The sequence below is a fragment of the Carassius gibelio genome, chromosome A20, assembly GCF_023724105.1.
Source record: "Carassius gibelio isolate Cgi1373 ecotype wild population from Czech Republic chromosome A20, carGib1.2-hapl.c, whole genome shotgun sequence".
In the NCBI taxonomy this organism is placed as follows: Eukaryota; Metazoa; Chordata; class Actinopteri; order Cypriniformes; family Cyprinidae; genus Carassius; species Carassius gibelio.
The window spans coordinates 22,137,215-22,165,076 of NC_068390.1; the positions used below are offsets into that span (position 1 = coordinate 22,137,215).

Genomic DNA, 27,862 nt, shown 5'->3' on the forward strand with positions numbered 1-27,862 from the left:
TCACTGGTTTCAGAGATTTATTTCCTTAAAGAGACAGAGCACACTCTGAAGACATTTGCATATTTACACAGCAATGAGCTTAGCTTACATTAGTGTGAACTGCTATATCACCAAGCCAAACAAACAAGAAGAGTAAAACAATGCAGCTACATTTAGTGTTCTTGTGCAAAATATAAATAAAAGTATGCGTATGACACCACTAGAAATTCCCACCGTTTTTGACACCTCACAAATATGGCATGACATGTAAAACATCAAGGGCAAGATGAAGGACTTGGTCAGTTTTGTTTTGTTCTCTGTAATACAGCACCATAAACAGCAGGGGAAGCCCTACTTCCATTTTTTCAACTTCTCTAGGGAGAAAGTACATCTTACTTTAAGATTTAGTAAATAAAAATTTAAATAAAAGTAATTTGGGGAGCATTATCAAATCTGAAACCTCTTAGACCTGATTAAAGCTGCTGTAAGCATTTTTAATTACACCTCTAAAAGCTAAAATATTGTTGGTTTCCAAACTAGTCACCTTTTTCTTTCATTTTCAGGTTTGTGATACACATCTTGTAATATATGTCATTCCTACACTATTATTATGGCAAGAAGTATGTTTCTTTAAAGTAGCCATGTTTAGCCATCTCCAATATGTTTCTCTCTCTTGGCTAACTGCAGTTTTTTGGCTGTTTTGGCTGCCAGAAGAGAGAAGCGTTATTTCTCCTCACAAGTGTTTAATTGTACAATTATTTATGTTTTAAGTGAGTCACATTTCTTAAGGGATCTTATTATTAGTTTTTTTTTCTCTCTTGGCTAACTAACAGCAATATTTGTAGCTGATTACAGAACCAGAAGAGAAGTATTATTTCTCCCATGGTCAGGTTGTGAGGACAGTTGATGTAAGGTAAGCCTAATAAAAAAACACTAACAGCAGCTATGATTTGATCTATTTCATTTTGCCTACCCATTTTAAGCATGTTTAGGGAACTGTGGCTATGGGACAGGGATCTGAGAAATGTTTCCACACCACCCCCTCCATTAACCTTCTGTCCTCTCTATTCCTTTTGCATTCGTAAAAGGTCATTTATAACAACAGCAAAATCTCATAAATAAATGATGGGTAAAAACACGTGGTGACATTTGGTTGGAGGCCTCTCGATAACCCCTCTGCCTTTACTGTGACTGGAGTGCGTCGTGTTGACGTCCCGACGTGTGGGTCTGCCCTAGGTGTTCCTCGCCTCGGGCTAAATCAACAACCACTAATCACTGATTGCGTTTATGCTGGTGTCAGCACATGGTTTCCATACTGACCAACAAATTAGATTTTATCTCCAGCCATGTTTTGCTTGGAGTATTATCTCATTGTTTGGGGCTATGCAGGGATAGTTAATTTGCATGGCAAATATTCATGCAAACAACAATCATCTCTCTCAAACATGATACGCTCTGAAGAGTGGCGACTCAGCATTCTGAGGCATTGCATCGAGCACTTTTCAAAGGAAGAACGTTCCTTAAGGCTCTTGTGAGCATTCGCAATGTTTGAACATGCATGGAATGGTTGAAATTTTTGGTCAACAGATGTGCGAGTTAAGGTGACAGTCTGTGTAAAAAAAAAAAAAAAAAAAAATATATATATATATATATATATATATATATATATATATATATATATATATAAGTTCTTGTTTTAACCGAATAGACAAGGTCACCATAGTGACTCCAGGGTTAGTTGAAGCTTGCAGCCCTTACTGTAAATTCAAAGACAAAAGTTCGTTGAGTCTGTGTTTTGAAAGAGAACTTGAAAACATACCAGAGATGACAGATTAATAGTCTTCTTGAATGGGAGCCACTTCCTGAGAAAAACCTTTGCGCTCAGTTGATTATTTTGGGCATAGGGCTGGGTAAAAATACACATTCTCCAATTAATGTTGATTTGAACAATTCAGATTTCAGTTATTCAAATTGCACCACACTTCCCATCCTAAAGATGTGACACTGTTCTGCTGAAGTGATGATGAAGTCATACCAAGGACTATAAGAAATATAGATATATATTTTTAAATCGTTGTAAATTTAAGAATAGCTGAGTCGACAGCAAAACTAAAATGATAATGACACAGAGGAACAATAGCATTGGAATCTCTTTTAGAAATCATTTTTCCAGCTGATGAATGATAAAAACAATTGAGAGCCAATCAGAATCCATCATGCTCTAAAGAGCTCAATCATTTAAAACAGCAGACGGCAAACCTGCAGTGCATGCTAACAATAAACAGATCGTTATAGTTATTGTTTCTGGTGTGAACAGGCCTTTACTTTTCGATTTTACTCATTACAGATTCAACAGCAGGGACATGGCAAAAGTAATCATATTTTCCAGTGTGTCATAGTTGATAAAGTGAGTTTGCAGTCTGTTTTGAGAATGATGCAATAAAAATGACTTTGTATTATGAAATGATGTCGGGAAACGTCTTTCTATTGAGTTTTTCTCAATTTCTCATTTTACCAGTGTAGTGAGATTCACAAAGAAATGGTTCTTATGAGCCGCAAATCAGAATCTTGTCCATGAATCGAAGTCTTATTAGTGAATCTTAGCGACTTAACAGAAACACATAGCGTGACTGGTAGGCTAATTCTTACTTTTAACAGGAGTGACACAGAATCCTGTGGGAGTAAATTCAAAAATGAATCGCAAACTTCTAGCTTGACTCCCAAAATGAATGACGCTAATGAGTCACTTCCTTCTAGCAAATCAAAAAACTTGTGGCGCACCTAGTGTAGAGAGATTCCTGAAACAAATGACTTGTTTTAATTAATAGCTCAAAAGGTGAGTCCCTAGTTTAAATTAGTCTAAAATGCTCCCCTGAATGTTTTACAGCTTTAACAGAGAGAATAGACAATAAAACCGAAATGATGTATACCCAAATCAATCTGAATCTTATTTGGAAAATCTGTGTTGATACCCAGCCCTAGGCAAAAAAATGGCTACTGAATTCAAGGAATGTCAAAATGAAGAATGTAAGTATAAAGCACAACATAAGACCAATCACCAAATGGGATCATTTGTTCTACTAAAGGCACTCAGTATAAATGATGTATTTGAACTCTACTTACATTATATCTTAACAGGGTAAAAAACAGATATTGTTAGAATCCTGCAAATATGAATATCTAGAGGTCAATTGGATTGTTATAGTTTTTAACGTTTGTAATTTTTAATTAAATTTTTGTTTCAAATAAAAATGGTATTTGTGTAGACTAAAATAAAAAAAAAACCTAAATATTAAACTGATAACATTGAGTAAAACATAGCTGTAAGTTACAGTTTCCGTAACACTAGCATGTTGAAAAGAATGCACGTTAAGAGAGTGTGGCTTTAAGATTCACATGTCTGTTAAAGCGCCAGCTGCAAAAATCCTATTCACACATGTTCTGAACTAAAACACTGGCATTTACACTATATATACAGCATCTACAAGTTTACAAACGTGCACACTCGTTTTAAAGGCCATCGCGGCTGGCATTTTTGTTTTAACTTTGTTTGAACAGTTTTCTTTTTTGGTGAGACAGGGCGATCAGTTAGGATTGGGTCTTGAACTGTAGTGTAGAAGATGGAATCCTTTTACTCTAGTGGAGGTTTAGGAGCTAGCATATTAGAAATAATGTCTATGAGGTGGTCTAGGCCGTAGAGGTAGCCATCTTCTCTGTTACCCTCCACCCAGGTGGCACTGTGGCTCAGCTCCTCCCCCTCTGGCAATGGAGTAGTCTTCCCAAAGTCTATCATCCACACTTTTGCCTGCTCCCGTTGGTCATGGACGAAAAGCAGAGAACTGCCAATCACCTGAACATGAGAGATGGAAAAGTTTAAATGTATTGGAAATGTATTAAATGTCAGAGTCTGTTCCTTGCGTGTCGCATCGTTACAAGACTTTAAATGGTTCATCACAAATACATGTGGAAACGTGACACAATATGCACAAATTTTTCCATTATATTTGTGCAGCAAACATACGCTCACTTATTAAATGGCTATAACTGTTCCCAGTTTTTCCCCCATACAGTTTGTTTTTGTTATCTCTTAATGAGAATAAACAATCTGTGTTTGCATTGCCTGTTCTACCTCCTTGTTTTAAAACAAAGTTCTGACACTGACGATATATTAAGTGTATCTAACATATTTGTCTTTAAACCTCATAAAAAGAGGTTGTGTAATGCTTTGCATGCAACTAAGTTGCTATTCTGGCTTTCGGCATCCAGTGTAATCAGATAATTACTTCAGAGCTGGTCTTTGCATACTGTGAATGCTGTTGTCTATTATTATTTTTCTACATTTTCACATGGGTTTATCACTTGGGTGGGTAAAAGGTTGCATTTGTAAGTGTAGCTAATGTGTCTTAAGATGATAAACAAAAGAGTGAACGTTTACCTCGTGCGTTTTGAAAAACCGTGAAATTTCCAAAGTGTCCCTGATCTCTTTTAGTCGGTTCAGATAGGAATGCTGAGGGAAAAGAGACAAAGTGTAAGTGACTATAAAACTATAAAAATACAAATTAGTGTGACAAGTATTAAATCAGAATTATATTGTCTGTATGTAATTACAAAAATACTTTTTTTTCCCCATTAAATCTATTAACGGGTCAAAGAGGAGACATCCCATTTAAAATACATTTAAAAATGCGTTATCAATTTACAGTAATGTTCCATATGTTAACATTAGTTAATTGCTAAAATGAAATATTACATTCAGCATTTATTTATCTTGATTAATGTTAATTTCTACACATTCTAATACATTTTTAACATTTTCAATTTCTCAACTAACATTATTCAAAGTATGTAGCATGAACAGTTTTTATTCATTAAAATGAACATAGATTTATACATTATACAAAAAAAAAATGTGTTTATATATGCAATAAATGAAAAAAATATTTAAGGCAATTTTTGGTGTATCACCGATTTCCTTTTTATTTACCTTTTTATGTCTGTATGATTTATATAGTGAGCTTATAATAGCCATAGATTCATTGCAGCTTTGTTAATTCCTGAAGTGAACTTCTATATTAACATTTTTGGACTTCTGTCTTGAATTGGGTAAAATTCTGAGAGTTGTTCTGATCGCAGCGCTGCATTAATTGAATGTGCATCCTTGAAAGCACACAGTTTTCTAAATAAAACTTTAATTTAACTTCTTAGGTAATATCAATAGCATGATATTTCAGATGAGTCCAAAATGACAAAAACATATAAATATATGTTTGATCAAAACTATTGCTAGGGACAGTTTGGCACTCGCTGGATATTGGTAGGGTCATGTCTCTTGTGTCCACCCCTAATTTTACGCCCCTGCTGTGGACATACATAGGGTTAAATAAATGCTCCATAAGAAGCCAAGGACAGGTTCTTTGGAACTGTTTGTCTACAAGGCTGAACTTTAAGGAAACACCCCTGTTACAACATGGGAATCCGGCCATGCAATAAAATGTATTTGTGCTAGGTGTAAACAGCTTTTTAATATTTAAACCAATTAAGATTACATTAACAGTACTTTGATGTCACAAGAATACACATGACAGTCATGTGTCAACTACAGCATTATGCAAAGCACTTTGTGTTTGCATGTGTGTATTTCTCTGTAATATAATCAGGTTTGTGTGCAACTCGAAGGGGCCGAGCTGAAGGGGCTGCACCAAACAAAGGAAATCCCTTAGTTTCACAAACCACCCTGGGGGGTAAATGAGAGTGTGCCACGGGGGACTTAATAATTGGCACGAGGCCCTAACGCACATAAACACTTGAGCACACACTTACCAGAATGTTTTTGTTTCCTTTGACGAAGTCTTGGAAGGCCTCAGTCACTTGTTCTCGGGTCTTAGTCTTTTTAAAGTCCCTGTTTACTGTTCCATCCTCATTCTGTAGAAGGGAAAGGGAAGAAGAATTAATTGTGCCGGTCAAAAAACAGTCATGTTTTCATATGAAAAATGAGTACGTTATGGAAACCATATGGATGCCTGATTCTTCCACTGAATAAAAAATAAAAAAGTTTTCTTGCAATTGCACGTTTACCTCTTGCAAAACTCAGAATTGTCAAGATATAAACTTGCAATTCTTGCAAGTCTTCTTTCTCAGAATTGGACTCTACCACTTTTAATCGCAAGATTATATCACACAATTTTGAGAAAAGAAGGGATAAAAGCTCGCAATTCTGACTTTTTTCTTGCAATTTTGAGTTCGTATCTCAATTTCTTTTTTTTTTTCTCACAATTGGGAGTTTGTATCCATCAATTCAGACTTTACTCGGGCTTGCATAGGAAAAAATGCACAATCAATTCTAAATAAGTAATAAAAAGAAGTGTACTTTTTAAGTTAAGACAGTAGTCACAACAGACACAGACATAATAAACAACAGGCAGCTCAGCCACAGACATAACAGAAGTCTGCCTATTATTCAGTAAAGACTTTATTAAGAGCCACGCAGGGCATCCCCCTTCTGCAAAAAAAAGAGAAAGATGGGGAGAACCTGGCCTTTGTGCTAATGGAAGAGCAAAAGGGGAACCAGTCTTTCCCTATTCATGCAAGACATCTACAGATCTCTTGTTAACAAAATGTATTTTGGAAAATCATGACAGAGACCAAACATAAGCTTTCCAATCTCCTCTCCCACATGTCAATGGAATTGTGGCTGCCTGGTTTGAATTAATTAGCTGAACGTTTGTCGAGCTTCTCTTATGTCTTTTTGACCTTTTCCATGAGGGTGTATTTACGTTATTAGGGCCGTGTGCGGTAGGCCGGAATTACAGAACTGAAATCATGTTGTGAGAGCCATGGCCTGTCACTGACTGATGTTGAGCTCAAAGGACGTGCCACAAACAGGCCGTGTGTATGACAGGAACATTCAGACACAATCAACCTCTTGAAAAAGGCCAATCCTGCCCCTTCACCTCAGTCTGAAATCCGGGATCTAATTAAAAGACACGTGGGTTCAAGGCTGTCTTGATTCCCCAGATAAAAAAAGATCCCATTCATCAACTCATGATTCAAGTTAGGCTCAAAGAACAGCATTTGTTTTTGCCAAAATGTTTACGCTCAGAAAAAAAATATATATATATTGCCTTAAATATAAATTAAGGTTACATTGAGGCACTTATAATGCTGGTGAATGGGGCCAATTTTTGAAAGTTTTAAAAGCAGAAATGTGAAGCTTGCGATTTTATAAAAAAGGACTTTTGTTAATTCTTATATTAATTCATGTGTAAAAGTTTGTCTTTTATTTGAGCTGTAAAGTTGTTTAAAGGGATAGTTCACCCAAAAAAGAAAATTCTGTCATTAATTACTCACCCACATGTCGTTTCAAACCTATAAGACCTTTGTTCAACTTGGGAACACAATTTAAGATATTTTTGATGAAATCCGAGAGCTTTCTAACCCTCCATAGACAGCAAGGGAATTACAACGTTCAAGGCACATAAAGGTACTAAGAACATTGACAAAATGGAACACGTGACAAAAGTGGTTTCAACTGTGATTTTATGAAGCCATGATAATACTTTTTGTTCACAAAAAAACAAAAATAATGACTTTATTTAAAAATGATTCTCCTTGAGTTACCATCTGGTAACATGACACATGCGTGTTCAACTTCAGCTACATCATACGTCATGTAAATCATTTTTATGTTTTAGGGATTATGATATTTTATTGCCATGGCAATGAAGTAAAACGAATATGACAGAAAAGTTATTACACAGAAAAGTTTAGTAAACCATTTGAACTCTTTTTTTGAAGGCTTGGCTATTATTTGACCTGTAGAGTATTCGAATTTATAAGTTTCATCATTTTTACAGATGTTTTAGGGTTTATGGTGTTTCGATGCCATGGCAATGAAGTAAAACTGAATAAAATATACAGAGAAATGGTTAATAAGCAAAATTAAGTATTGTGTCAAGCTTTGGTATTCTTTTTTTATTATTATTATTTAATTAAAATTTTTCAGACATTTTATTTTAGGGTTTATGGTGTTTTGTTGTCATAGCATTTAGGTAAAATTGAATATAACGTTACACAGAAAAGGTTAGTAAGCATTTTTTAATCACCAAAGTAATGTTAACATATTTTTTGTCTCGTGGATGGATTTTTAAAACAGTTGGTATTTTAACATTTAAAAATGGGCCCAATTCACGTCCATTGCCGTTGCCTCACTATAACCCCAGATTTTATTTTTAGGAAATTGAAGTTGAAAGTAATTTTTGTGGCCATCGATATTCAGCTTGTTTTAAATCGAAAATATTCCTTAAAAGCCAAATACTTAATAATATGTAAACCCTGAACATCAGGAAATCTCACTATTTTATTTCAACCTTTTAGTTGTAAAATACAATGTAGTTGAGAAATTAGTTTGAAGTAACACCATTCGGGATGTTGCAATTTCACCTCATTTGTCTCCACAGGTTTCAAGAGAAATTGTGAAAAAGTTTTATGATTGAACGTCTCACCTTGATGCCCTCGATCCGGAAGCCTAGCGTGGCGGTGGAGCTGATGGTTTCCCTCCACTGCATGTAGCGTGGCTTAGTGACTGCTTTCTGGTCATGCTCCAGTGCCGTGGGTGCATCGGGGTCCACCTCGATCATCTTTTGGTACATGTCAGCTCTCAAGCTGGGCTTCTTCCTGGCTTTCGTCAGTTCTTCTTCCAAATATGTCCTGCAAGAGAGGAGAAAAATGTCCCAATGGCTCAGTTTCTTTCACTTAACTTGTTGCACGTGTTGCATCATCAGCCAAATTCTGTTGAAATTCGAAATGCGCAATAAAATTCTGTTTTTTTTTTTTTTTTTTTAGCTAAAGGCATTATAACTAAATATTTATTATCCTTTTATTGTCCAACTTGAGTTGTTTAGGAAAACGCTGCCGCAGAAACTGAAAAGTGCACTGAATGTGCGTGAATTTGAAAGTGTCACATTGTTTTGTTTGGACAGGCCAGCAGAGGTTCTGTTAATATCCTGACCATCTGGTTATCTCTATATTTGTCCATGGCTGCTGCTGGGATTCAGTCAGGTCCGCAACAGCAAACAGAGTAGTCTCAGGAATAACAGAGCCATGAGAGAGGAGAAAAAAAGGGATGAGCGAGGGCCGATGTGTAGCAAGGTCTCCCTGCAGCAGCCACACACAAACACAACTATCTTTCAGCAGATTAAAGGGCACAGAGCCTCTGGGGAGGGATGTTCTCCTACATGTTCTGTGTGCTTGGAATGTATAACATCTGTACAAATAATGGGTAAATGGATCTATTCGTTTTAAAAAAGCATACTAGATTTTCAGCAGTGAACATGCTGTTGCATAAGTGTAAGATAAGAAAAGATGAACATTCTTAGCAGGGATTCTTTCTGGGGTACTTTTATTTTCTATCTCTTTTATTAGTGATTTATTAATTTCTCTTCTTTCTATTTCTTTCATTATACACAAGAGAAAGAAACTGTTTTCAGTTTGAACTTTTTAAACTGGATATAAAATTTATAAAACATAATAGATTGAATTCTAAGCTTCAGTGTTAATTTTAGTATTTAAATGTATTTCATGTTTTAATTTAAGTTAGATTTAGGTTTTCATGTAATATATATATTTTTGTCATCCTATTTCAGTTAATGGAAAAAAGGTATAGTTATAATTGTATAGGTTTACATTAAAGCTAAGCTAGAGGTTAAAGTTGAAACTCCAAAGTTACAAGAATGTGCAGTCTAAAGCATTAATAAGTGGTTACTAAGGTGTATTCTGGGTGGTGCTTGGAGTGTTATGGGAGGTTTCTAGGGTCTTACAGTGGTGATCTGAGTTTGTAGAGTCTTGCTCTGTTTTTTAGGCTGGTCTGTGTCATTTCTAGGGTGTTTTATGTGAGCTGTGGGTTGTATAAAGGGTTTTTTGGATCTTTCTAGGGTATTCTTAGTGGTATACTGTTCAGATTCTTCTATAGTAAAGGATCAGTTGAGGCAGTGTAGCCTCACAATCTCAGCAACCGACCTGACGCCCATCTTGCAGTCCATGACACAGGGTAGGTCAAAGTCTGCCAGCAAGTCCTCCATCTGATTGTAACGCTCTCCATCCTTTTCTACATCTCCGTGGTAAGCAGGAACGTAGGGCTTTAGCACATCTTTCATTAGCCTATCGAGACATTGCTGCTCACACTCACAGTGTTTCTTCAGGATGCGACCATTGGCCCCTGCCTTGAAATTGCCTGTATAGAGCAAAGACAAATGGCAGAATTGCATTCTCAGCATTACCACAAGGGGTGCTATAGTGAGCATTAGCATAAACTAACTTACTATAGTTTTTTTTTTTCATTTGGATTCAAATCAATTCACAATACTTGAATGATTAATGAGTTTATTAACTGTCTGTGATTCATGAAAAGTAGCATCTACACCTCCCTTTTAATGCCTACCTGCATGGCCTGCCAGCTGGATCCAAGGGTACTTCTTCTTGAAGGACATCACAAATGGTGACCAATGCACCATATTCTTGATCTTCTTCCATGATTTATGCTGTTCAATGACAAAAAGTGAGCAAGATGAGTCCCCATTTAAATGCAAGTGCTACAACAGTGAATTTTAAGCAGTGAATTTTAAACAGCACTCAGCATTTTCAAGTTTCAAAATATCATGCATGCAGTTTTTATAATATATATATATATATATATATTTAAACAAAAATAAATGAATAGCAATACTTATTCAGCAAGGATGCATTAAATTGATCATTAATAATCTTAAGTTTTCTACTTCTTGTCCATGTTACTTTGAAAAAAAAAGAAAGAAAAAAAACTTCCGCGGTGGAAGATGACTAATTACTAATATAATGAGATTTGGCAGGTTCATTGTCCTACAAAAACAAAAAACAAAAAAAAGGCCAGTCTTTTGCATGTGTTTACATACATTTGCTGGCGCTCCTACAGCAGTCATTGCTGATATCATTGTTTACACAGACAGCACAGTAAAGCACTTTATGTGAAGGATTTATTTACAAACATACATCAAGATTCACTATAGCACATAAACCCTGCACATGAATAGGGAATCTGGGCATGTTTAAGCATGTTTTCTTGCCAAGGTGAACCATTTCACCTGGAACAGTGTCAGAATGTTCTTGCTCTATTTGGACATACTGACAGAATACAGAAAACAGGCTGTTTTCCTGTTTGAGAGGAGCTGCTCTACTGAGCCTTTACGCTGTTCTTCCACTTCACTAAATGTCCTTGAGTGTGATCTCTTTAGCTCTCCATGTTGGCATGGTGAACAGTCTTTAGTCTGCTCTCAGTGTTAGATGAGGGGTTTCCTCGGGTGACATGGGAATACCCCCCCCCCCTTCACCCCCAGCACAGTTTGAGCCAGCTGTCCAAAAAAAAAACACTATGACCACAAATCAGCCCCTTTCCAAATCTAAAGAACCCGTCCGACCGACAAACACAAGCAAAAAAGAGCATTCAAACTCTGGTCAGAGACGCTTTGTCATGCATTTTGATTAAATGGCACATTTTCTTTTGTTGCTAATAGAATAATTGACAAAAATAGAATCCTGTTATTTATTCAACTTCTTGTGGTTTTAAACCTGTGTGAGTTTTTTTTTCTTTCACAGAACACAGAACAGAACTTTTGAAGAATGTCCTGCCATTTTTTTCATATAAAAGTGAAAAAAAACTGCTGTTGACAGGCTTCAAAAATGACAATAATGGCACTTGTCCATATGACTTGTGCATTATATTTAAAGTCATCTGAGGCCATATGATTGCTTTGTGTCTAAATAGTCATTATTCACTGAAAATCCATCTCTCTAGTAAACCTATAACTGCTGAGACTAAATCAGTGAGTTGAATTTTTGAACAAATCATTCAGACCAGTTTTGTGAAGTGGATCAAATGATTCATTGAAAAGATTTGACTAAATGAATGGTGAATGATCATGTCACTTTTTTAACACCCATACAGGTTTGGGACGACTTGAGGGTGAATAAATGATGGCAGGATTTTCATTTTTGGATGAACTATTTCTGTAAGCTGGACATTACTCCCAGAAACGTCTCTGCCGAAATGTCTGATTTTGGTCTGATTTAGTCTGGAAAGAGGCCCATAAAAGGTATGAACCATCATCTGAGAGCAGCATGAGTTTTATCTGTCACATGAAGGTTGTCCTGTTCTGCTCCAGTGGAGGAAAACAGTTCCTCTCCCCCCTTAAGATGCAGTTAAAGAGGGGCTGGGAGCAGTGGCGTGCCCCCTCCATGTCCCCTTATCCTCCCTCTACTTTTTTGCTTTTGTATTTTAGATACATTTAAAATAGTAATAATAATACAGATAACACAAGTGATACACTTACATAACTTATTTAAAGCACTTGTTTCAGCAGGTTAGCTAAGATTACAGATTAAGATTAAGGTCTGATTGGGTAAATTAAACAAATACCCACAGTAAGCAGAGGTATTATTAATATTCAAGCATTTGACGTGAAACAGGTGTTGACAGTGTGCTGTGGTTTGGGCCACTTTAGGATGGATATTACGATCTGAAGACCCCAGGATCCCACCTCCTGATGACTTAACAAATTATAGTTCAGTGGAAAGACAAAGTGGATCTGAGAGCGATTTCTATAGTGTTCAGGAAATGTTCAGGATGTAGGAAAACAAAACGAATGGAAAACTCGCAGGAAGAGATGGAAGTTGTAGACTCTTTCAGAAAGCCAAGGTCAGGTCAAAATGACTGTTGCCCATTGTGTAAAAAAACAGCTCTTTTTTATTTATTTATTTATTTATAAATTTTCTGCTCTGATTCTTGGAGAGAACATGCTAAAAAGGTGATAAACTGAGCTAAGTGTACTGCACCTGGAAGCTAAATCAAATTAGGCAAAAACATTTAATAAATGAACACGCAAAAAGTGGGGATACAATGTTACAACCCAACTATGGAGAAATTGAAGCAAACCAAAATCTGTTACCTGTAAATCTTTGACCATCAGGATGATTGACTTGGCGAAAAAACCCAACACGGGGGCGATGAAATTCCACATGTGCGTGATGAAAAATGACATGGTAAAAATCTGTAAGATCGTGCTCTAGTGTGCTGCGTGCAATCACATCGTAAGCAGGGATTTGAGTGAAGGAGAGTGCAGGGCAATGTGAATTTCTCATTTGTTTCCATACAAAGCATTCAAAAGCACAATTGGCCAATGCAAATATGCTGGTAGGCCAAGCTCAATGTGCAGACACCACAGTGAAACTCTATTGCATGCCTGCGAGGGCCACGAGCAATGCAAATGTTCAGTGTTCTTCAAACTCACCTGTAATTCTGAGAGTTTGAAATAGCAAAACGAACAGCTTTTATAACACCTGCTCATGATTTTGGTCTAAAGATTATATCTGAAAACCTCAAAGTCACATCTGCATTGTAAAAAAAATAGCACTTAATATAATAAAGTTGCCGTCTTTATTTTTTTAATAAATGTTTTGAGTAAAATTAATTCTTGATGCAGTAACTGCTCTTCTCTTTGTCTGTGTGACTAAATGTGTTTTGTGCGTAGGTGTCTGCAGTCTGTTAGTCAAGAGGATCAGCCATCTGAATGTTTAAATAACTAAAGGGCAGTCTCACCATGGTTTTCAGACTAAGATGAGGTCAGCACCCTTTTTTTGACATCACCGAGATGATTTGTGAGAAACTGACTTCCTTTTCCCGAAACGTGATGATGAATGGAATATTTCTATGACTGTTGCAGACCGAAGATGAGAAAGATTTTCAAAGTTCGTCTTTCATTGTATTTGAGTTTTCGCTGGAGAATAAAAAACTAGTTCAAAATATTAATAAAACATGTGAATAAGCATTCTGTCATCATTTAAAAATAATTTAAAATTATGATAATAATAATAATTGAAAAAAAATATATTTTCATTTTCCACAGAACAAATAACATTCTTCAGGTTTGGAACAGTGAGAAAACTTTTTTTTTTTTTTTTTTTTTGCTGAACAATTCCTTTGAGTGTTCATAAGACATAAGTTTAAGTGTAAAAATGTATAACTTATTTCATAACTTCAGAATTTCATCAATCATTATGTATCATTTTACTGCTAAGTGGTTTTATTAATTATGCTAAAGTTCCATGCAAATTATAAAAACACTGACAGTAAACAAGCCTCTCTACCAGGGTAGCTTGCATTCAGATTACTCAGGGGACCATATTTACATGTAGAAACACATTTGCATGACTTGGTTTGTGGTTGGACCAATACTTAAAAGGTTAGTTCACCCCAAAAATTACAATTCTGTCATTTTTGGTTCCTCTTTGGTCACCTTTTTCTGTGCAATAACAATAAATGAAGACCAGAACTTTCAAGCATGGAAAGAATGCAGAAGCACAGGAAGCACATTGACGTATGTGTTACATACATTCTATTCTTTTTTGAGACATGATAGCAGTTCCTTTTAATCTCTGAATCATCAGAACTGGATCAGTCTGATTCCTGAATGAAATTTTCAGACTAGTTTTTTTTAACCATATGAACTGATTTATTGAAATGATCCAATTTAAAAGAACGAATCATTCATAAATTTGACATTACTACTACATCACATACATTTTTATGAGTGCAGAGAACGAGATGCACTGTGATTTTCTGTGAATATTTATTTAAATTTCACACAAAGCTGTCGTACAACGCTATCATATAGTTTAAAAGATTATTTTTACGATACATTTATGCTGCTTTTGCAGTGTTTTGAAGCATAATATCTTCTTGTTCTTTGTATTTGCATAAAAACATTTACATTTACTGTACATGTAAGTGCAACTTACTACATACAGATTTCCTTTTCTATTCCACAGAAGAAAGAAAGCCATACAATTCGGGGATGACATGAGAGTGAGTAAATGATGACATAAATTAGGCCTACAATTTTCTGAACTTTAAAATCCATGTAATGTTTAAAGAACATTAAAATCCAATCCAGTTTGTGAAACAGATGGGAAATTAATGACACGAGGAGAGAGGTTAAAAATTACTTTTTTTTTTGGAGCTTATGTTTTTCAAATGGAAAGTATTTTAGTATACAAACTGCTTTTGCACAGTACTGTGTTTGCAATCTATATCAATTTTCCCAGTTGCACAAGTAAATTGCAACTCTTTTGCAAATGCAACTCTATTTTATATTGCATTCTGAATGTACTGCTGATCATTTCCTGGATTGGCTTTGCTGATTTAATCATAAGCGTGCAAACCCTAGATATTTAAAACATAAAATGAACAAAAAACTATTTTAAGTTTGTATGGTTAGAACTGACATCTTTCATAGTTTTTGATGGCACACCCAACAGGGTCAAAAGGAGAACTAAAGGTGAGCGACCTCCCCTCTTATGATAAGTGCAACATCATATCAAAACCACAAAAGTTTCCGACGGCAGTGCACCCTGGCAAACACCAGGCACCTATGAGTTCGAGTAGATGTTTGCAGCAAGGCCCGAAGACTAAGACAAGTATCAAGTGGTGCTTATTTTGCTGAAGACCACAGAGTGTACCTCTGTAAGCATCAGCCCGCAATAACAATCAAAGCAAAGCCTCGGTTCAAAGAAGATGTAATCCTGCCTGAGTCACACAAAAGACTCTAATAACGAGACACTGGCAGTCTTGGCTTTGAGCTGCCATCCCTTTGGAATGCCAGAAAAATAAACTGTCCCGTAAAGGACGTAAAAGCAACCAGATCTCTCCATTACTCATTTAGGCCACTTTCCCTTCTTAAACTCCTCTCTCTTTGCTATTGTATAAAGCAGCTATCAATAGCTCAGGGTTTTGTTAAATTGGGGAGTGGAAGAGGCAGTGCTTTATCACAAGGGGAGCACTCCGTGTCGCTGGGTCGTGCCATTGTTCTGATAAGGGCAGTGTGAGCTATATGCAGCACAAGGAAAGGGATGCCGCTCTTTACAGCATCTCCTTGACCTCACGGGTGTTGTTAAAGTTTCCACTGAGCACTGAGGGAGGAAGTGGCTTTTAACCCCTCGAGAGGAACCACTCCGTGAGACAGGAAAGCACAGAGGGCTCTGAGACAGTATTTTCCACATCTGCAAGCACTACTCAGCAACATGGCCAAAGACTGGGTGTTATTTTCTGGAGGCTAGACAGCCACCATAAGCCCCTCAAGAACCAAAACGCACCCGCAGTCAGTGCAGCCGTTCTTACCACCAACACGGACATGTTTTCACTAGAAAAGACCAAAACATAGCAAATTATCAATGAGTTATCAAAGACCCAAAGCTGTGACCTTTGCTCTGTTTGGTAAAACGGATCAAGAATAAAAAACAGTTTCATTTCAGTTAGATAATAATGAGGCATAAATGAAAAATTGTCATTTAATTAGGCAATTATATATATATATATATATATATATATATATATATATATATATATATATATATATTATGAAGCGCCAAAGAGGTAGTAATTATATAAAATTGGAATATATAAATATAAATTGTGAATATAAGTAACTCTGAATATATATTTATAGGTCTGAATATATAAATGTAAATCAGAATATATAGTTTTAAGTCTGAATATAAAGATACAAATCTTTATACAATGCAAATTAAGTACAGTTACATTGCAAATTGTATTATTCCATTTTTTTATTTTAATTACTCAATTTAAAAAATATATATCAGAGAGATTTTATCAGGAAACAAATAGCATTGTGGCCTGAGCCTGTCGAAGGAATGAGGTCGGGATTTGTTGTTTTGCTTTAGGTTACAAAGATGATCTTCAGGTGTGTATTTGTACATACTGTTCATTCTTTTTGACTAAATGACACTTTACATGATGTGATATGCTCGGGCATTTTCACAGGAAAAGGTAAGGCATTTCAGATCAGAATCTGTCTCTTGAAAATCCTGAGGTACAAGTTTCAATGCATCAGCAAGGCAGGTACATGTCTAAATCGCATCAGACCATGTCTGTTTAGAAAAGAGAAAAAAAATTGTATGCAAAAAGGTGAAATTAGGTTCAGCTAGAGTATTCACAGTAGGAGGATATACAACTCAACACATGTCAGAAATCAGAACAGTATTATTTAGCATGAATTCCCCTTTGACAGTTGAGAACTAAATTGTCACATTGACACTCCTGCCCTTTTAAAGCATGTCATAGCTGTTCCTGCTTGTCCTGAAACTGGTCTATTCCCATCAGTGGCAGGAAAGCTCTTTCCCAGAAGCAAGACCTCCCATTAAACTGCTGCTTTACTGCACCTTAATGTACACACAGGAGTAAAGCTGCTATAAGACGCTAAGCAGAAAGCTGTATCTCATACTCCTTATGGGATTTGTTGAAATAAAATACAACCTCTTCACATATTTCCTAGTTTGAAGATGACGTACTGTGTGATGGAGTTGTGAAGGGGTGGGTTTGATCTGTGTAAGGGATAATGTGCTCAACATAATAGCTCTGCTTCAAAACATAGTGAGCTGTCTACTGCCTACATAGGGAGCTGTTTACATAGACAGAGTTCTAACTGTCATCCAAACCTCACGTGAATGATTTGAAACACTACAAATGCAGCAACTACTCAAATAGCAATACAAGAGAATCAACACGTTAGAAGGTTGCTAAGCTAATGCTATTATTCTCCAATGAGCATAAAAGCAAACATATTTTGGTTAAAACCATTAATGTTTTTTTTACCTTTACTTATACAGCGCTTCATACAATACAGCTTGTCAAAGAAACTGTACAGTGTTAAACAGGAAAACAGTCTTTGAATAATGAAAACAAAATTCAATTCTGCTGTTTTAACATAATATACAATCTATATTTTATTATACAGTGTTATATTTTTACATAATACATTATTGTTTTTATACTTTTTATTAAATTAAATATTTTTGAGTACAGTATAATAAAAAAAAATTCTCTCAACTCGAATTCATTTTTCAGGACGTTTGTTGCCTTCCCTAATGCATGCATTCTTATATATTCATTTTGTTTATTTCTCAAATTGATTAGGTTCACAGAACATTTTGTTAAGTTTAGGTATTGGGTAGGATTAAGTATGTAGAAAATGGTCATGCAATATATGTGTTTTATAAGTACTAATAAACCCCTGATATGGGTTTTATTTTAAGTTGTTTTAGGCAGCTCACATGGTTTTGAATCAGAGCAAATGCCTACTGACTATACATTATTTTATGAATTATACAACTGCATGAAATATTGACTTGATTCAAGGTTATTTTATAGAGAAGAAAAAGAACATCAAATCAGTTCGATGAATCAGTGGTCAGTTAAAAAGTTTAGTGGTGCAAAATGCCACAACTGACCAATCGGAATCATGTATTCCAGCAGCAAGCTATGTAATAAGGATAGGCATGCAAGCCGTGGGTTACGCCTGTACATCAAAGTCACCACTACAAGAAAGTGTAGCGAAGTGCAGGGCGCATCAAAGAAGTAGCTCACTGCTCATTTCCAGAAGTAAACCATTACACTCATCTGTTTCTCAGAAAGACCATCACAATAACATTCCTTATCGCAGCCAGCTAAGAATGGCTCGTGTCATTCTGTGGCTCTTCTTCTTCTTTTTGCAGAATTAGTAGGGGGTAAATGGAAAAACATGCAAAACTAGAAAAAAAAAGCTAGAGCTATTCCCTCCCATTTTAAGTGTAAACAACCACACACAAGTAGTATTAGGGTGGTTTCCCCTCACTGAAGTGTTCTACGATGCGTACAAGTGGATCCTGTTTTTAAAAAAAGTGGCCGGCACAACAAGAAAAGGGGCCGGTGCACTTCCTGTCTGTTGCATATGAAACGGCTCCCTCCAGCAGCACTGCTGCAGCAAAGAACCCCAGCTGTTTGAACCAGGCATGTCTTGACGTCAGCTGGTCTCCAGGCAACCGTCAACCACAGGGGTGTTACATTTTCCACTGCTCGTAGCCTTCAGATCCTCCAGTGTATCATGCTACAGCACTTGTATGCTCACAGTTGGGGTGATAGAATCAACCTCACACAAAAACTGTTTGTGCTGGGTTGGCTCGCACGCCGCTGCAGGAGTGTAAGCTATGCTAAGATTGAACAAATACACAGGGCTTGTTTTGTAAGTCTTTATCTGGTTGCTGAACATTTATACTATATTTGAACAATGCACACTTTTAGTACATTTCGTTTTTGGCTTAAAAATACTTTTTGGAATTTCTGGTTCAACCATTGGTGTTTGGGGCAGGACTGTTAGACTAACGGATGATGGGGAGCGGGATGAAAGTACAGTATTTGCTAAACATATTTTAAACTATGACTATTTTGCAGTTCCGTTTGGTGCCACTAGCAGATTTAAAGATAAATTACAGGTAGTATGTAAATATGTAAATTACATCTATAATATGAAGCCGACCTGTTTATTTTTTAGTGCACATACCCACTCCTGTAGTTTGTTTAGGTTTATTTATTTAGGTTGTTTATTTTGGAGAAATTTAGCATTACTTCACTTGCTCACCAATGGATCCTCTGTAATGAATGGGTGCCATCAGAATGAGATTTCAAACAGCTGATTGTTTTCCTCTCACATCAAAGTCCACCAATGTAAAGTATTGTTTATAAATGTTTTGGATTGTTTTCACACGTAAATTGTTTTTGATCTGTGTATATTTCTCTCCTGATTTAGATGACTTTTTCACTGGAGAAAGCCATGTTATGGATGGAGGACAGTATTTTATCTGGAAGCAATATTTTGAATTTAAAACATGTTGATGGTTTTGTATCTTACAGAAATGCAGCTTTTTTTTTTACTTCACAAGATATTTATTAATGGACTGAAGTCCATGTGGATTACTTTTGGATTATTCTGATGTTTTATAAGCTGTTTGAACTCTCATTCTGATAGCTCCCATTCACTGCAAACACTCCCTTTTAGTTTATAACACTCACTTTTTACTATCCAGTCAATTCATGATCTCTAAAGTGGTGATTTATTTGCTGTAATTAAATAACTGAATGCTGTTCATGATATTGCTTTAAGAACGACAACATTTGCCAATTATATACCACCTATGAGTCTGTTTAAGTTCGCAAAAAATCTTTTTTTTTTTCTACATGAACATGTGTGCCACACACACTATCTCTAGAAAGCTGTCCGCCCACTTGCTGTAGCCTGCAGCCTACAGGCCTAAACGTGTTTCATCGTACCTTATTCAAATTATCTCATAAACTTTAAAACCTGCTGGGATTATATTAGAGTTAAAACATTCACAAATCATCAACATACCAGAGCCATTTAAACTGCCAATCATTTTAATGTAATGCATAATACATGTAATAATGCACATATAATGCACAAATAATTTCAATATTGACCTAATACAGTCAACATCATGTTTGTTTTATTTCTATTTTTATATTATATTGTGAAGGGGGAATTCTTTTTCCTCTAAGAATTAATTAATCAAATTTATTTTGCTACTCAATCATATGATTATATAATTGTTTGCATATTATATTTACATTATTTTATTGTTATTATATGTGGAATTAGGTTTTTGTATTATATTGTGTGGAGTGAAATAATGTTACATTCTTACATTCTTATTTGGTTAGTTATTTGCATTTAACATTGTTTTTTTATCTTCTGTTTCCATTAGAACAGACCCGCAACATACCAGATTTGAACCACTGATTGTAACACAGCTTGTATGAATCATGCAATAAAATGCATGTGACAAAGACTTGTAATATAAATGCTCACTGCTTTGCTCACAGCAGGCTTGGTTAGGCTACACTTGCTGTTGGGTTTGCTAAAGCAAGTAACCACAAGCCTCTGTGCAGAGACAGATAAACACAGAGAAAAGGGTTCTTCCCTCATCTGATTGACACAGGAAAAGGAGACACCAGATCAGGGGAGTTACTGAGCATGCAGAAAATTGAACTACACCTCTGACTTAGACTGGGACAGTGTTATCCTGCATATATGATTATCTTTATAAAAATAAAAACTTGCCACATTAACAACAACAGTGTATTGCAAGCGTGTCAAAGCAGCAGGAAGAACATTTTTACAGATACACAACGATAATTATTCTTAATAGTAGAGCAAAGCAGAACAACTGGTGCATTTTTACACACTTAACCAGTCCGGGTGCATTCCCATAACACATCCTGGCGACACACCTTTAAACTGGTAGAGCAGGGAAAATTTTATCTTGAGAAACTCATCCGCGGTATAGTTTCACTTTCTGTGCTATTCTGAAACATTTGGAGATCCAAAAAAGTATGAGTTTGCAGTCTCAATGAAGTGAAATGTGCAACAGCTGTCAAAGGAACCGTGTTTGAGGGATCCCCTCTGCTGAGCACATGGGACGTAATTAGCAGTACTAAACCGCAACACACCGCCATTAGCACTAAAAAGGCAAGCCCACTGGAAACTTTTCTGGGTCACATGTTCGACCGAAAGCACTGATAACAAGTTTGTGGTTTTTATCACCATTAAATTTTCCGAAGGGCTGGTGCCGCTCACAAAACAGAAACCATGCTGCAAGTGTTTGTAGAGTAAAATGAACACAGATATGTTTACTGCTCATGAATTTCATCCCAAACCATGTTACCGTGTGTGGTGAGAGGCTAAGCAGAACCACAAAATGTTATAGTAACCTGTTTTAGAGGGGGAAAATTAGATCACTGAAAGCATCTGTTTAATGATTTTTAGTTGAAACGTGTCCTTGTGATACTCTCGTGATCCCTCAGAGCCTGGAAACAACCAAGCGAATATAAACCGAATTGACGGTAAGTACACAATGTGAGTCAAAAGGCTGTCCTACAAGGCTAGATTAAGAAAAGAAAACCCAGCCACTTATATTTCGTGAAGAAATATTAAGCACAAAAATATAAATGTATAAATAGAATATATTTGTGTGTGAACATAATCTAGAGATTTGCAGAACTACTTATTTTTATATTACACAGTCCAATTTAGAAGCAACTGGAAAGTAAAAGGAGAGATACAGAGGGAGAATAGTACTAGTATATGACCTTGGACTGACTTGACCCCGAGTCTCTGTCACGGCACAATCGACTAATCCTTTGTAAGAAAACCCCCTTGTTTTATCATCTTTATTATCTTTGTTTCAAGTTTAACTGTCACCAATCAGGCACATTTCACATACAGTGTTATTGTGTTCAAAAGCGGCTACATAGAGCAAAACGGAATAGAATAGAGTGTAACGTTCTCAAGACTTGTGTTTAAAAAAAAAAAAAAAAACAATTTTTAATTTAACAGACTGCCATAAAACTGTAAAATTGACCTTCTGGGCAACACTGCGACATTTATTACATATATCTTGGGCAACACAAATTGCTAGTCTTGGATTTTCTTGGTCTTGTTCCCACCATGCAAATTAAAGCGGCCGTGCCACTAAAATGTCACAACCAACAAACTAAAAACTAGAGTTATTTTTAGCCGCATTGCTGGCATGCTAATCGACCAGTCACTTTTGGCAAAGCTAATTAAAATAAAGTTTTTCACAAATACTTGTCATGCACCTTTTTAATTAAAGGTCATTAACTACTGTAGTACATTATTCAGACCAGTAACCTTTAATTGACTGTTCCTGAATCCCAACAACATGTGGCTCTGATAGTAACATTACGTTCTGCCCTCCAAAACCAAAGCCATTCCACTGTAAATGCACATGTCCGGGAACAGCAAAGATTACATCTCAGAAGTTCAAGGCTATCAAGTAATCTTGCCCTTGTGATCACTTGAATAGTTAAACAATCTTTTATGAGTGCTATCATTCCTCCAGATGGTACACATACAATCCTCCACTGTATTTATAAGAAATAGACGTCACATAAAGGGACCTGCGGTGAAGAGCCTGTGTGGCAAGCAGAGCCACATTATTCTACAACTTAGTGTGAGGCTGGAGGACTGTGTGACATCCATGTCTAAACAATGAGTTTCTCTGTAACAGCACGCTAGCTGCAGGGTCTCTTGATGCGCCTGCAAGCATGACATGCCTAAATAGGCGGGCCCACACATTCTTACCAGGGCAAACATGTCGCAGACACAAGCGCAATCCCCTAGAAAGTGCGTCACACGTAACACATAACACATAAAACACATAACTTATAACTAAAGAATTTATTTCCATGGAACCACTTCATGACAAATCATGAATAAAATTTAGAGTATGAGCCCATGCAAAAGTTGCTGTCGCTAACTTTATACACTGCTGTTTGTTCCTCACTCTGCTTTTGTACTTTGTTTAAAAGGCGGCCAAGTAAAGTCAGAGAAAAAAGACCATCTGACAGCAGGACACAGAAGTACCTTTGTATGTGAGAATGTCAGCAGTTACTCAGGGTGAATACAGACGAGCCCTGAGCTAGACAGCGTAAGGACAGTGTGAATGCAATGGAGGAAGTCGAGAATACATAACTTGTGGGACTGACACTTCTAAGATAAAACCTACACCCCTGAAAGTAGTTCGGCCAAACAGAGAAACTGTAGACATCTAAAAAGCATTTGTGTTTGATAGCAACAACATCACATTTCGTAAGCATTCCTGTAGCTCAAACAGTGAAGCATGGCTCTACCAACACCCAGGTCAACGGTTCAGTACCCAGGAAATGGAAGGTATGGCGTTGCAACAGATATAAGTGATCATGAGGAACCTGGTTCAAGTCCCAATCCTGTCTGGCTTCCTGTACACTCCCAGAAAAAAATTGTACCTTGGGGAAGCACCCTTTAAAAGGACAACTTTTATTTTTCTTTCCTCCTTTAAAGGAGCTTATTAGCTCTTTTAGGGTACTTATTACTAATTTAAGGTACTAAGATGCACCATTAAGGAGTAAAACATATATAAAGTTGTCCCTTAAGGGTACTGTCCCGATGATAAGCTGTTGTGCCAATAAAGGTGCAATATTTGCACATTTATTTTCTGACACTGTATTTTCCTGTCAATTATCCACTGTCCTGTCTACAAAAGCCAACAGATTACGTATAAAAGAGAACAGAGTGTAACAGGTGGTCTTACCGCTTTCTGTTGTGTCTGCAGGAAGGCTGGGGACCGCTCTGTGTCGCTGGAAATGTCATCCTCTGATTCCTCCCAGGAAGAGGAGAATCCCGTTGACGAGGCTGAAGAAGAGGAGAGCTTCCTCAAGGCTCTGTAAGGTTGAGGACTAACCTGGGGCTCCTTGCCCTCCCCGCTGACCTCCATGCCGTGGTCCGTAATAATGACAGCGGGGATGCAGCCCACCTCAGGACTGACCCCGTCGGGCTCTGCCTGAGTTTCTTTTGGCTCAACTACCACCTTTGTCAAACATGTCTCAGTCCAAAATGCTGAGCACTTATTGGCCTCTGATGAAGTCCTTGAGTGATTGGAAGTAGGTCTGTCAGCTATGATCTTAGTTCCTGCTGATGTGCTCTCAAGTGAGCCACCCTCTTCTGTATTTGGGTCAGCCCTGTCCTTCTCTTCACCGCTGACCTGCAGCCCCTCCTCCATGCCGGAGAAGCGCTTTCCATTTTGCACTTCTTTGGGGATCCCTGTTGAGTGATCCTTGTACTGCGTCACAAGTGTTTCCTCTGGGTTTAAGGAGAGATTGGCACGTTGGACAGGGACAGAATTCAGGGGAGTTTTCCTAGAAATCTGTGGGCTTCTATGAGCCGATATTTGGGCCTCAAACAGGTCCACCTTCTTGTTCACCTCCACGTCCTGCAGTTCTATGTGACGCTCAAGTTGATGAGCGGCACGCCGTTCTTCATTCTCCTGCTCGTCCTCCAGGCCGGACCCACTCAGTCTTCGTACACGACTTCCCACATGCACGCCCAGCAATTCTGGCCGTCGACATGGTGAATGTGTCCTTTGGCAACTGGAACCGCTACCTGTTGGGAAAACAAAGCATTTTCCTGCTGACCGAGGGCTCAGGTTGCCAGGGCTAAAGGGACCTCCATTACCCCCCAGCACCGGGCTAAATGTAGAATGACTGGGCACTGGGAGCACAGGCCTTGCTGTCCGAGGGCTGCCCTTATTGGTCAGGTTGTTGGGGTTCATCATTATCAGGCTGTTCAGAGCACAAGCTGCCATAGTGGCAGACTGACTCTGTCCGTTTTTGCTCCCATTTAGGTCTACTCATCCAAAGTCCATTGGCCTTTTGAGCCAACCATTGTTAATAGTAACCAAGGAAAGCTGACACGTAGAATAAACTACAATCCCAGACTCCTTTCCTCATTCACAAATTATATCCACTACTGGTTTATACTTTAGCAGAGTGCTGAAACAAAGCACAAGAGATGGTGTAAAAAGAGAATATCAAGTTGTAATGGTTGTGCAAAACACTGAATGTTGATGGCTATGATAACAAAACTGCCTGAATAAATTCAGTAAACGTGAGGGCATTTCAGAAGGCAAAAGTGCCTTATTGTGGTCACTGTAATTATATTCATTTGCATTAACCACTTCTACTGAATTACAAACAATAAATTTGTCTCATGTAAATCCCTTATGCTGATCAGCAAAGATTTTTATAATTGTGTTGGTTTTGATTGCTATCAAGATATTTCCGTTGGTTTCTTTAGTGAGACACTGCAAGTTTTGCTTGTCCTTCTGACTAATACTTACTCATTTATTTTTCTGAATAATCTTTACTAAATCACACAGTTAGGGGAGTCTACATATTATGAACCCACAGTTTGAAGTGTGTCAGACAAAATACCTTTTTCCATTTTGCAGAAACATGCACAGAGCTGATCAGAGATAACTTTTCAACATACATACAGTAATATAAACTTTTATATCTTCACCTGGAAAAGAGAATGACTGAAGGTGTAATAGAACAATACAACTTCATACAAATTAAATAAATAATAAATTCCAAATACCATAACGCTTATATCACATTTAATTTGTCTAGCAAGTCTGTACACTAAAAGGTTACGATGTACATTAATTCTCACATTCCAAAAAAAGTGCCTGTGTCTTTTTACTAACAGCGATGTTTTTTGAGACCTCAACCCTGCTGATGTTAAGGAAAATCGGTCAGTGAGGTATCTGTTAGCTGCCTTATTTATAGCAAAAGCTACGACATGGGAAAAAGTTTAGTTTAACTGGTGCATTGAAATTTGATTAACTCAAAGACTGAGGCAAATGATTTCATAATGAACCAGAACAATTTCCTGCAAGTTTTCCAAGTGGTACTAATTATTTTTTGCAGTTGAGGCAAATGATCCGCGGATCAACACACCCAAAGAAAGCAGCAAAATATATCTGTATAGAAACTGTTTAGTTGCAAATATATAATTTTCCTAAACACTCGGTCAAGATGCTCACCTTCCAGCAACCACATGCGAATTAAAACATCCACCTCTTCAAGATGAATTTGGTTGTTCGATGAAATAGCGATGCCTTTCGTAGAGCCAAGATAAACATCACATGCTTTGACTAAGAAGTCAGGTGGGACGAACACACTGTGCCCTGCATTTTAACTTGAAGAGGGGAGGTCAAAGTTGCAAAGCACCTCCTCTCTCTTAACCCAACCACCACCCTTTTAAGTGATTTTAACGGTCCATTATTGCACTGACAATTCAAATGCATCTTCAGGCATCCCACGTCACTGGTGTGCCACACTGTTTGTGTTTCACAACATGTGTGATGTCTAAAAGCCGTTCATCATCACAGAGGATCATAAAGCAACAGAGGGCTAATATGAACTAATATGATGCAAATAAATGACTCTCAAGAGGCTTTAAAGCATCTCAATAAAAGCCCTTCACCAAGCTGCCCACTCTTTGGCATTCACTGAATTTGAATGAGCTGAAAAACACGTGCTGACTCTCTTGTGAACTCAGTAAAGGCATTTTCCACATTCTCATTCCAAGAATAATTATATTCCATTGGGATTATTATGTATAAGAAATACATAAATAATAAAAACATAAATGGATAGTGCTGAAATTTTTTTTTTCAGGGATACAATCAATCTTAATCACAGTTCTTGCAGAGGCAGAACACATTCGTATAAAATCACACCTAAAACTTAGTGAATATTATGCAGTTTTTCTATATTTTCATAGTATTTTAATCAGTTTTTAGAACAGCGGTACATAAAACATACACTTTCTATTGTCATCACTACTTAAGATGTCTCAACAACCCCTTAAAAATAAACCCCGAATAGAAAACGCTTGCATTATTACAGTGCCATACACTAAACAGATCTCTAATACACTTTCAATACACTTCGTTAAGTCAAATAATTGAGTCTGACTGTCTTCATGCAGATGTTTCTAAAAAGTGAACTTTTACAGCATGCACACTGAAGTCACTGAAGTCGGATGCTTACCAACAAGTCTCCTTGTTGCAGACGCTGTTGTTTAAATTGTCTCTGAGGCGCGGATTCGTGAAGTAGAGACCCGGAGCAGAATAACTTGAGCTGCTCCGCTGCTGTTACATTCCAAGAGTTCTTTCGCCGATTTAAAGCAATGTAACTGTGTTTCTGTGTATCACGAGCTGTTCGACACCCCGCGTCAGAGCCGTATGTTTGTTTAATGTACAAAAGGCAGGAAGGAAGTTAAAATGACAGTGAGTCTGAATTCAACGGAACAGGCAGAGCCTCCCTGAGCTCTTTCGCGCATTGAGCACAAGGGGAAGAACGAGGCTTGATGTCTAAAACTTCGTATATATATATAAATATATATATATATATATATAAATATATATATATATATATATATATATATATATATATATATATATATATATATATATATATATATATATATATATATATATATATATATATTCAAGGAACATATGTAATGCAAATATAAATGTAATTAATATTTGGTTATTGTAGTATTATTATTACATTAATGTATTTTTATGCATGTATTTTTAT

At 36.8% G+C, this 27,862-nt stretch overlaps 1 protein-coding gene across 2 annotated transcripts; it reads right to left on the minus strand.

Annotated features, from left to right (window-relative positions):
* On the minus strand, window positions 1-27,549 carry LOC127938551 (inositol-trisphosphate 3-kinase B-like). Of its 2 annotated transcripts, none has more exons than XM_052535250.1 (8): window positions 27,308-27,549; window positions 24,004-25,240; window positions 10,415-10,514; window positions 9,994-10,207; window positions 8,481-8,685; window positions 5,800-5,901; window positions 4,415-4,486; window positions 1-3,829 (listed from the first exon to the last, which is right to left on the minus strand). In XM_052535250.1, the coding sequence occupies exons 2-8, from the start codon at window positions 25,051-25,053 to the stop codon at window positions 3,611-3,613; spliced, it is 1,962 nt and encodes a 653-aa protein (XP_052391210.1). In that variant the 5' UTR covers window positions 25,054-25,240; window positions 27,308-27,549; the 3' UTR covers window positions 1-3,610. The 2 variants fall into 2 exon arrangements, with proteins under 2 accessions (XP_052391210.1, XP_052391211.1); XM_052535251.1 differs by lacking the exon at window positions 27,308-27,549 and adding an exon at window positions 26,296-26,637.
* Between the last annotated feature and the right edge of the window lie 313 nt (window positions 27,550-27,862).